The 12,185-nt window shown below is 41.4% G+C and overlaps 1 protein-coding gene across 1 annotated transcript; it reads right to left on the bottom strand.

The window, feature by feature from the left end:
* Nucleotides 1-1,574: 1,574 nt before the first annotated feature.
* Nucleotides 1,575-12,029, bottom strand: LOC136268994 (zinc transporter ZIP6-like). The gene is made up of 6 exons (XM_066064461.1): nt 11,804-12,029; nt 11,585-11,757; nt 11,224-11,391; nt 10,693-11,020; nt 1,878-2,068; nt 1,575-1,832 (listed from the first exon to the last, which is right to left on the bottom strand). Exons 1-6 carry the CDS (start codon nt 12,027-12,029, stop codon nt 1,680-1,682), a joined length of 1,239 nt encoding a protein of 412 aa, XP_065920533.1. The 3' UTR covers nt 1,575-1,679.
* Nucleotides 12,030-12,185: the final 156 nt, after the last annotated feature.

Here is a 12,185-nt window from a genome sequence, read left to right as displayed (position 1 = left end):
TTCCTCTTGCAATTGTTCACTACTTCGCTGTGGAGCTTCCTCATTACACTTACTATAATTGTATCCTGTTATGGTTTGGTAATTTTTTGTAGTCATATGAATCACTATAGGCATGACTGATTATGACATGTTAACCATGGTCAATGACCATTTTGCTAACTAAAGTCTGGTTGTCAAACCATAGATAATATATAGGTAAGGTATATATGTGACCGGATTTGCGAAAAGGTACCTTTTTCACACATAAAATTTGACCCATTTTTTAAACTTTCAAACTTTGTAACGTTTGTATCATTGCAAGCACATGTCTGTAATTTTCCATGAGTATGCCTACATTATGTGGCTACATTGTGATACAAAAAGAAAGTCAATCAGTGCAAGGAGTCAACAGTTATGACACTTTGTTTGCTGGTATGTCAAATGTGTGAAAAAGGTACCTTTTCGCAAATCCAGTCACATATTATCTATGGTTAAACCTACTACGTAAAAGACACTTGTTAGGCCCATTGGTGCTTTTATTATTAAAGCTTTACAGCACAAGTGCTGAAGGTCTGTAGGACACCTGGTCCTACAGCCTGCTCAAAGACATTAGATACTAAGACATTAGCTACTTAAGGTGTGTTCATTTCTTGTCTTTACCATGGCTATATATATAATATACTTGCAAGGCTATATATATACACATGCTGGGGTTACTCGATCTCATTGTGTATATACAATTTTCAAGTTCATGACACTTATGCCCACTCAAAGGCATATTTGTATATACATAAATATTATATATAAGAGATATCAATACAGCCATGATCATACCATTCTTCAGTAGTATATCCTTGTTACATTCATGATGAAAGTAGGGCTGAAACAGATTTCCATAATTTGAAGCTATCAGGATAGTTGCTAAGCAATTTTATGGTGATTTTCTTTGATACAAAGATTTCACACTAATTATTATACTACAATCCCAATCATTGTACAAAATATGCTGTTTGCTTCTGATATAAATTATGAGTATAGCAAGCTAGCAGGTTCAAATCATGTCACGTTTTTACAGTAAGTATTATAGCTATCCATAGGGTATCCGGATAGATTTAGTTCAGGATATCTGGATAGTAAAAATTGTATGCTCTGTGAAATCTACATGCATGCTGTTGAATGTATACTGAGGATTATGTTTGCATGGTCATAAGGACATGCATACAAGTTTCATAATCAGCATAGGTAACTGTAACAATTTAGTGTGATGTGTAGCTTGTTAAAAATGCAAGTGTAGTCATATCAAAAGCAAAATAGTTTGTATGTGTGGTATACACCATGAGCCTTCACTAACAAAATTATAAGTCATTTAAATTTCCAACATTAATCAGATACTAAGACGCAAATGCTACTGTTACATCTCTGTGTGTATAGTCCAGTATAGTGGCAGATGAGGCCACAGGTTATCTACTTCCCATGTCTCATTTGAAGTGATTCAAGTGATGCCATTAATATATTCATTTATTATTAATCAAAATGGGTATCATTCTCTGTGTTATAAACAGCTACCTTCCAACAGATTTAATGCTGTGCAGCAGTTCAGGTACAACTTATATCAATGATGGAAAAACTATGCAAACATATAAAACACATACTCATCAGGTTAGATGTTATTGTTATGTTACATGGTTAAGAAGTAATGATCAATCCACCAGGTTGTTGATGTCTTCTTCATAGATAGCAATCAGTAGCAATATTGCAAACCCAATGAAGAAGCCAGTTAAATGACAAGTTATGTATATGATGAGAGATCGCCTGTCTTTACAATTATTGAGGACCTCCAACAAAGCTGGCAGCTAGACAAACAAACAATTATTCATAATCACTTAAATTATAATTACCAAGTCCACAAGAGCCACATATAAAAATATTCCAGCAGTGATGGACAATATCCAGGGTGTGGCATCTTCTTCAGAATTACCAATAGCCACTCCAACAAACATCCCAATAATGGCAGTGATGGCAGAAAGAAAGTTGTACATCAGTGCCACATACCACTTCATCCCACTGGACAGTAGAATAGCAAAATCACCTGCAGGGAAATGGAAAAGAGTCCTTGGAATTTAATTAAGATAGACTGTTCGCCTTGTGCAATTTTGACTATTACTCATACAACTATTCTCTAATTGTACTCAAATGTGTGTGATTGCCTACTAATCACATAGTGACCACCTCCCACACTAGCAACTGTTGCCAAGCAACAGAAATTATAAAAAATTAACAACAGCAAAAAGACCGATCACACTTAGCAACTATTGCCTAGCAACCATTGCTATGGTACAAAATGACATTTTCCCTAGCAACAGTTACCTAGCCCTTACCTAGCAACCCCCACAACCATAGTTGAAAATTTATTAGCATTAACATCATTGCTGCCATTTCTTGGCTGCCACCTTTGATTTCACAACTTTTTCACCCAGGCTTTTTACAATTTTTTTACAGCTTGGCTGTTTTTGTGTGGATTTCACTTCTTTTATAAGGCCCCAAAACCAGCTTATGTCATAGTATTTGATAATATTATTGTAATACCAAGAGTTCATAATATTGTCGGCCCTACAATATTATGAACTCTTGGTTAGTAATACTATAAATATAAATCCATGCAAAAAACAACCAAGCTGTATTATGTATAAAAAGGGTGTGGCCTTCAAAAAAGCCTGGGTGAAAAAAGTTGTGAAATCAAAAGGAGCGGCCATGAAATGGCTGCAATTATGTGGATGATAATAAATTTTAATAATAGTTTTGTGCATTAATAAAATTTAACATTATTGCAGCCATTTCATGGCCGCCACCTTTGATTTCACAACTTTTTTACCCAGGCTTATTGAAGGCCACACCCTTTTTATATAGTTTGGGTGCTTTTGCATGGATTTCACTTCTTTTTGTAGTTTTAATGTATACCCAAAGCCAACCATAAATTGGTTATGAGGTTTGTTTTTACACAAATCATTGTTCTTCTTATCCTGTATTTATTTGCAATAGTATAACAAAATAAATTCCTTCCAAGTTGGGTAAACTATTATATCTATTGAGATTTTGCAGTTAGAGTATCTTGATTTTTCATGCAAAATGTGATAAGTTGCAGCTTTTTGCAAAACAAATCCTGTACCTTTTATGCTAGAATGCAATTTGCAGCCTGTTGTCACAAGTTTTATTAGCATAGCACTTATTATGATGATTATGATGATGACGATTGGCACAAGTAAGTCTTAATAGCAGTGTACTACCCCATCGATCTGTACCAAAATGGCTCTAATATCAGCTTTGATTCAATGGAATACTAGAGATATTGTATTACAGAGTTTATTTGATTACTTTTGTAATGCTCTAATAGAGCACACATTTTTTAGGATTTCTAATAGAAGTTTCTAGAGGTGTACTGATATGGATTTTTGGCATGTACCGATATCCGATATTGATGTCACCAAAAGAAGCCGATAACCGATAGTCGATCTGATATTTACATTACAAACAAAAGTCATAGATAATCTATGGAAAAGTGTACATTATACCTACTCTACAACTCTATACCTACTCTACAACTCTATGCCTATGGTGGTAGTGGCTTGGGTTTCTATTGTGCAACCCAGACAATTAGGCACCCACAAACATTATATACAAGTATAAGAAAAAATTTAGAATTTTAAGTTAGATTAGGGACAGTGTATAATGCTGCAATAAAAAGTACTGAAACAAGCTGGATCAGAGTAGTACGTAATGTCCAAATACTGTAAAACAATAAGAAGTGAATATCCCTACTGTACTACTCAATGCACAGTAGGGATATGTATTTTATGTCGGTTGAGCTTGCGAATTAGACAGAAAATAATCTCCCGCCGTAATACATTGCGCATGTGTGTTAGTGCACGTGATTCATGTGTGAGTATTTATATAGCTAAAGTGTGAACGCATGTTCATTCTAGGCTGACAGGTGCGACAGTGTTGGCTGCTAGTACCTGTTCTAGTAATAAGTATATAAGTTGTTAATTTACTAGGCGGCTATTCACGAGCCACAATAGTTACCTCCGAAGGATGGATGACTCCCAGAAGCTGGACTTACTTCTTAAGTCCGTGGACTCGATGAAGGCGGCCCACACCCAGATTCAGGACGATATGAAGGCGGCCCACGCGCAGATCCAGCAGGATATGAACGCCAAGTTTGAGCGCCTCGAGAAGGAGGTAGCGGACGGCCAAGAGGAGACAGCCCACCTTATCGTCCGGAAGATCCAGCAGAAGGAGCCCGAACCGACCTTTCGTCGAAAAGGGAATGAGCGTCAGTTCGCCTTCAATCAGTCGGTGAACAACGCCATCAAGTCAGCTGCCTCGATGTTGGACAAGCTGAAGCCGGAGCAACCCCAGGCAGTGTCCGTTCTTAAGAACGCAAGAGAGCAGCTGCAAGAAGGTGTGCACGCCATTGCGGCACAGCAAAAGCTTATTCGCCTTGCGGATAGCTCAGACTGCGGCTGGGGTGCGGTGGAAGAGTACTTAAAGGAAGAGATTGCCACCGACGAGAAGGATGCCAAGAAATGGTCTGACGCAGAGAAGCGTACAATGGAGCAGAGACGGCGACTAAAGAGGACAGTTAGTGAGAGGGAGTCGCCGCCTCAGCCTGTGAGTCAGGGTTTTGCTGGCCCCTTTCCAGTAGTAGGCACAGGCCCTGCCTGTGGTATGCCACCACCCCCTGTATTTGGGCCGCCACCGCACCCCCAGCCTCCCATGTTCATGAAGCCAACTGGGCCACCAGGACCACCAACAAGAGTGCCAGGTCCATGTTTCCACTGCCTACAGATGGGACACCTGAGGGCTCAATGTCCAGCCAGGTTCAGGGGTGGTAGACCGTATCCTTTGGTGAATAGTAATGATTGTTATGCTGAATGTCAGTGGGGTACACCTTATGGTGTGAGCATTGTACTACCTACAAGTCAGGGTATTGTGAGTACAGTGGGTCATTGTGAGGGTGTCAATAATGTATGCAATGCTAAGAGTGCTTTTGTTGTGAGTAAGGTGGGTCACACTAAGGGTGTTGAGGATGTATGCAATGCTAATAGTGCTTATGTAGTATGTACAGTAGATAATGCTAATGGTGTTGATAATGTATGCAATGCTAATAGTAATTTTGTTGTGAGTAAGGTGGGTCATACTAAGGGTGTTGATGATGTATGCAATGCTAATAGTGCTTATGTAGTAACTACAGTGGATAATGCTAATGGTGTTGATAATGTATGCAATGCTAATAGTGCTTATGCTGTTAGTGTAGTGGGTAATACCAATGGCCTCAATACTGTTTTCAATGCTAAGGGTAAGGGGGATGTATACAAGGTTAGCAGTAACCAATCTGCTACTGATTGTGCCCACACTTTGGAAACTGTGGATGATGAGTTCAGAGTGAGTGTAGTATCACAGCCCATAGTCCAGCCAGGTGGGCCCAGGATGCAGGTCGGTTCCCTAAGTAATGACACTCATGATGGTGACGAGGGTTTACGAAAGAGCAATACCATGGTGGAGATCACAGAAGGTGACATGGTGGGCCCCACACGTTTTTGGGAGCTAGAACAGAACTCGGAACAAATAGTCGATGTGCAAGGTAGGCTTAAAGGCTCGATAGAATTCTGGAGAACAGTGTTGAATGCCTCCAATCCTGTGATTGAGTGCATTGAGGAGGGGTATAAGCTCCCTCTCCTTTCTCTGCCACCGCCATTCATAGCTAAGAACCAGAAGTCGGCTACCAATAACCCAAGCTTTGTCACTGAGGCAGTTGCAGAATTGCTACGGAACCGCTGCATCCAAACAGTCACACAGAAACCTCACATATGTAGCCCACTCTCAGTAGTGTCCAACAGCTCTGGTAAGTTGAGACTAGTCCTGAACCTGCGTTATCTTAACCAATTTCTGCTGAAGGCTAAATTTAAGTACGAAGATCTAAGGGTGGCTATGTCAATGTTTCAACAAGGGGACTATATGTTTTCTTTTGACTTCAAATCGGGGTACCACCACGTAGATATCCATAGGCAACACTGGAAATTTCTGGGGTCAGGGCAGGAAACAGCAATTTTATGTCTTTTGTGTGTTACCTTTTGGATTAGCCACTGCATGCTACCTATTCACCAAATTGTTGAGACCTCTGGTTCGGCACTGGAGGGCCCAAGGCTTGCGGGCAGTTGTCTATTTAGATGATGGGATAGTGGCAGTAAGTGGAAAAAAGGAGGCACAGATTGCTAGTGTACTAGTCCAGGAGGACCTTAGTAGAGCAGGTTTTGTCACAAACCATACAAAGTGTAATTGGACACCATCCCAACAGTGCGCCTGGCTTGGCTTTGAGCTGGACCTGGAGCAAGGCAAGATAACAGTCCCACAGGCAAAAATTAATGCACTGCAAGCCTTACTTAAAGATGCAATAGGCAAGTGCTCCCTCCCTGCTAAGGCCCTAGCTAGTATTACAGGTAAGATAATTTCTATGTCCCCAGGGTTGGGTCCAGTGACCAGGTTAATGACCAGGGGACTGTACACCTTATTGAACACACGCATGTCATGGCTACAGTACCTGCCACTATCCGACCATGTAAGAGGGGAACTCGGGTTCTGGTATAACGAAATTGAAAAGTTCAATGGGCATAATATATGGATGGGGCCTTCAGCAGTAAGGGTTGTGTTCACCGATGCTAGTGACTCTGGTTATGCAGGTTACACAGTGCAACACGGGTGTCACATAGCACAGGGTACATGGCTGCCAGATGAATCCAAAAGGAGCTCCACATGGCGTGAGCTAAGAGCAGTTAGACTAGTGCTGGAAGCCCTTGCAGCTAAGTTGGCTAATGAGCGGGTTAGGTGGTTCACTGATAATCAGAATGTAGTACGTATACTGTCAGTAGGGAGTAAGAAACCTGACCTGCAGAATGAAGCACTTGCTATATTTTCGACTTCGCTAGCACACTGCGTCCACGTTGAGCCAGAGTGGATACCAAGGCGGGATAACGAGGTCGCTGATTACCTCAGTCAGCTTGTTGACTATGATGATTGGAGCCTGGATCATGTTTCCTTCATGGAATTGGACAGAGTGTGGGGCCCTCACACAGTTGATCGCTTTGCAAGCTATTACAATACACAGCTGCCACGTTTTAATTCTAGGTTTTGGAACCCAGGCACAGAGGATGTGGATGCTTTCACTTGCGACTGGCAAATGGACAACAACTGGCTTTGTCCGCCTGTAAACTTGCTGCCACGTGTTATCAGGCACCTGTTGAAGTGCAAGGCAGCAGCAACTCTGATATTGCCAGAATGGCCATCAGCGCCGTTCTGGCCTATGTTATTCCCAGAAGGAGGCAAACCAGCCAGCTTCATTGCAGAAACCCGTACCCTGACACCAGCTACCTTCACTATAATTCCTGGAAGAAGAGGCTCCAGCTTGTTTGTAGGTTACCCCAACACTAACTTGTTGGCACTGCGCATACCATAGTGGTGGGTCAGTAACTGTACAGCTAGGATTTGCTAGCCAGCCATTGTAGACTGTTAAGGTATGATAAATGTAATAGGGACATATTTATGTAAACTATGCATGTGCTATTATCAGTTTTGGAGGTTAAAAAAAAATAAATAAATAAATAAATAAATAAAAAAAAAAAAAAAATTTAATTAAATAAATAAAAAGATTTCAGCCCAGATGTAGGGGAGGTCAAGTGTTTTAATGCTTAATGTGATGTACCAGCCTAGGTGCTGGGGTAGTCAAGTGTTTTAGTGTACCAGCCCAGGTGCTGGGGTAGTCAAGTGTTCCTAATGTTTAATGTACCAGTCTAGGTGCTGGGGTAGTCAAGTGTTTTAATGTACCAGCCCAGGTGCTGGGGTAGTCAAGTGTTTTTAATGTACCAGCCTAGGTGCTGGGGTAGTCAAGTGTTTTAGTGTACCAGCCCAGGTGCTGGGGTAGTCAAGTGTTTTAATGTACCAGCCCAGGTGCTGGGGTAGTCAAGTGTTTTTAATGTTTAATGTACCAGCCCAGGTGCTGGGGTAGTCAAGTGTGTTAATGTACCAGTCTAGGTGCTGGGGTAGTCAAGTGTTTTAGTGTACCAGCCCAGGTGCTGGGGTAGTCAAGTGTTTTTAATGTTTAATGTACCAGTCTAGGTGCTGGGGTAGTCAAGTAATTTAAGGTTTAATGTACGCTGGGGTAGTCAGGTGTTTTAATGTTTAATGGACCAGCCCAGGTGCTGGGGTAGTCAAGTGTTTTAATGTTTAATGAGCTAGCTTAGCTGCTAGTTGTACATAGAATGTTATACTTTATAATTACGGAAACATAGTTATCAGACTCTTAGTAAGCATGAATGATAAGTGCAATGGGATTCAAGGTCACCTATGCATGGAGATATTGTATCACATGTTGTGTTATTACCACAGATGTCCAGACGACAGGGACCTGGCTCACGCTGAAGGACCTTGAGGACCCTGAGCTGGCTAGGCTTGCTTCGCAGCTACCATCCACAGTGCTCAAGAGCAGAGCAGACTCATCCGCCAAGAAATACCTAGGAGCCTTTCAACGGTGGCGCTATTGGGCTTCAACTCATAACCTGCCAGTATTTCCAGCTAAGGAGCAGCACATTGCCTTGTATCTGCAGAGTATTGCCAACCGCCTTGAATCCAAATCAGCTGCAGAAGAAGCTGTCAATGCGATCAACTGGGCTCACACACTAGCAGGGCTAGAATCTCCAGCGAATGCAACATTTGTACAAGCTACACTGCAAGGAATAAGGAGATCGTGTTGCAAGCCTGTGCGGAAGAAGAAGCCTGTGACTGTAGACATGCTGGCTGACATGGTTGAGAACATGAACTCTCATCCAACTCTGGCAAACATGAGGATCACTACCCTGAGCCTGCTGGCTTTCGCAGGTTTCCTCAGGTTTGATGAGGTCATTCACATTAGGGCTAGTGATGTCACTATTGCTGAGGGAATGGCCAAACTCCAGATCCCACGTAGCAAGACTGATCAACTCAGGCAAGGAAGTGAAGTATTAATTGCCAGGACAGGGATGCCGACCTGCCCAGTAGGAATGTTGGAGCGGTACATGGCTAAGGTTGGGTTGGACACCACAAGTGAGCTCTTCCTGTTTAGAGGGATTACCAGAACCAGTGGTGGTGAGAGACTAAGAGGTACAGTTCCGCTCAGTTATACAACTGTGAGAGAGCAGTTTAGGGGCAAGATGTTGGAACTGGGCTACCCTGTTTCAGGATATGGTCTGCACAGTCTCAGGGCAGGTGGTGCTTCCGCTGCAGCCCAGGCAGGGGTCCCAGACAGATTGTTCCGCCAGCATGGAAGGTGGAGATCAGAGACAGCTAAAGATGGCTACATTGAGGACTCTGTGGAGAACCGCCTGACAGTGTCCAAGAGTATAGGGGTATAACAGTATCTTTATTAAGGGGATACCTGTGGTGGTGTTTATGGAGGGGTAACATATGGTGCTTAGCTGCAGAGTGTGAACCAACACTAGGCCTTCTTTGTTACTCTAATTGTTTGTTAAATTAAATGAACTAGTAGCCGCGCCTGCAGCTGCACACCAGTATGTGTTTGTGTGAGTATCTCGGGTATGAGGAGGGAGATGTATTTTATGTCGGTTGAGCTTGCGAATTAGACAGAAAATAATCTCCCGCCGTAATACATTGCGCATGTGTGTTAGTGCACGTGATTCATGTGTGAGTATTTATATAGCTAAAGTGTGAACGCATGTTCATTCTAGGCTGACAGGTGCGACAGTGTTGGCTGGCCCACCCCCCCTCCCAGTTGTGTCTGGTGTATATCCTTAACAGATTTAGATAATGGTGAAGATTTGCTGCTAACTCTGGACTTTTCGCACACAGCACGCATTGTATTTAATAGGGTGGATACGCTTGGTTTTTTCCGGTTAGGGGCAGCCAAAATTAAAAAAAAAAAAAAGCCCCTATCGGTTTTTTCCCTTAGGCTCACTTGGGCACAGTGGGTCTTAAATTAATTGCACTGCGTAGGCCCCCACCCTGGTTAGGCACAAGTAGGGAGTTTTTTAAGTTAATATGTATAGTTAGTGTTTATAACATTATTTTAAGTTTTGTAATTAGTGTATGTAGTGTTTGTTAAATTAAATGAACTAGTAGCCGCGCCTGCAGCTGCACACCAGTATGTGTTTGTGTGAGTATCTCGGGTATGAGGAGGGAGATTCACTTCTTTTTGATCTTTTTACATGAATACATGTTATAATTCTATGGATATTCATCAGATTCATAAAATACAATATGCTCTTCATAGATTGTAGCAATTGAGTTACACATTTGCATTTTATATCAATTTTTGCAAAGTATGTAAACATAAATCGAAGCCCCGTTGCCCCCTACGGCTTAAGAAAAAAAATGAAGAAATTTTGAACATCCATATCTCACAAATGGTTGGTGCAAATTTAATCAAATTTGCTGCCTACCTGGCAGACACAGCTATAATGCAAAATCGATGTGCTATGGAGAAGGGGCCACATGGAGCTATGCACGAATAAAAATGGTGTTTTCTTTTTTTCTGTCAATATACTCATGGTGTGGTGTGCCGGCTTTCTTGGCTGCTGTGTCTGGATGCTTGATATGTATTTGTCATTTTTTCAGTTTATTATTACAGAACTTGTATAATTTCACATTCCTTATACCACATTCACTCACCAAATTCATGTGGTAGCTCATGGAACAGAACTGCCAGTGATGTACTAACACCTACTCCAAGACTGGATGTAAAAGATGCTCCAATAGCAACTCCATCAGCAAAGTTGTGGATACCATCTCCTAAGATAATCATCCATGCTACAGAGGTAATGCCATGACAGAATCCCTGGTGTCGGTTGAAGTAAGCTGGGTGGCCATCCATATCAAGATTTAGACATTCGTCATGACTGCTGGTTGAACTGGTATCCGCTTTGTGAAGGGTACCCCTTTTGGTTGAATCATTTAATTCAATGGCTTTTCCACTATCATCCATTTGTTTTGGTTTCTCCTGTAAATATGAGAATTTGCACACAATTTGGAAATAGAAAAACAAATCTAATGTCAAATGTATGGCATTAAAGACAAGTATTCAGATCCACTGACCTGCCTGCTAGCCTGATCACACTTGCAAAGCAAGCAGCAAAACTCAGCAATATGCAAATCACAATGTCTAGCTTTACTGCACATGTGCTCTTATAGATAACACCTTACCATTCTCTTCTTTACTATGCCCATCACAAACTCAAACATGTAGAAGATGAAGATCCCAGCCAACACACAACATCCTCTCCAAATAACTGTCCTGTCATGGTTGTGTTCTCCTTTACTACTATGATCATGTCCATCCCCTGCTTCTTCTTCTTCATAAGTACCAAATGCCTACACATAACATGTATTTGCAATTATTTATGTCACAGACACAATTATAAATTACAAGTACTAGAGAGAATCGCAATGACATAAAGGTCATATGAGCATTCAAATAACAAACACTGTCAAATCAAATCTTTCAGGTGGGGGCTATACTAAATATGTAATAATATAGACATGGGATATAATTATAAATCATTACATGTGGAATGAGGTGAAGAACAGCATCACTGACTAAGGTGGATACTCCAATGGCTACAAGTATTGACAAGAGATACTTGGAGGCTTGACTTTTGTAAGAGAAAATGATAGTGATTACTCCCAGCAGAGATGTTGCACTGATTATGACTGTTGACAGAAATCCGTAGCCATATGCTATGTAATATAAATAATATGTTAATTCAGTTATTTACCAATTAACCTTCAGAGTCAGAAATATCACTGTGTGTGTCTTCACTGACAGTGTTGCTGCTGTCATTCCCAGCAAGACAAGCCTCAGTGGTTAGCCCGATCTCCAGTATCAGATTATGACACACCTCATATATGGTTGAACAATTAGTAGCATTATCATGATCATCAAAGTCATTATCATGATCATCAAAGTCATTATCATGATCATCACTAGAGTCATTGAGATGTTGTTCCATGTAACAAGTGAGCCTCGTCAAGACAACACGATTGAACTCTTCCATCAACTGCAATTCTGTGGGACACTATAAAATAACAGTGAAATGAATGAACGAATCATAACTCATGACTACAATAGTCTACAAAAATGTGACCTGGCTCAGCACACGTATTCA

This window comes from Dysidea avara, chromosome 10 (assembly GCF_963678975.1).
Source record: "Dysidea avara chromosome 10, odDysAvar1.4, whole genome shotgun sequence".
In the NCBI taxonomy this organism is placed as follows: domain Eukaryota; kingdom Metazoa; phylum Porifera; class Demospongiae; order Dictyoceratida; family Dysideidae; genus Dysidea; species Dysidea avara.
This window is presented reverse-complemented; position numbering and strand designations above follow the sequence as displayed.

What these genes read in the sequence shown, in the direction of transcription:
- LOC136268994 (XM_066064461.1), bottom strand. Translation starts at nt 12,029, where the DNA reads ATGGAACAACATCTCAATGACTCTAGTGATGATCATGATAATGACTTT. An exon ending in GCATAGTAAAGAAGAGAATG is followed by an intron (nt 11,021 to 11,223) that starts GTAAGGTGTTAT and finishes TCATATTTACAG; the next exon opens with GAGAAACCAAAACAAATGGA. An exon ending in ATGTGGCTCTTGTGGACTTG is followed by an intron (nt 1,833 to 1,877) that starts GTAATTATAATT and finishes TTGTTTGTCTAG; the next exon opens with CTGCCAGCTTTGTTGGAGGT.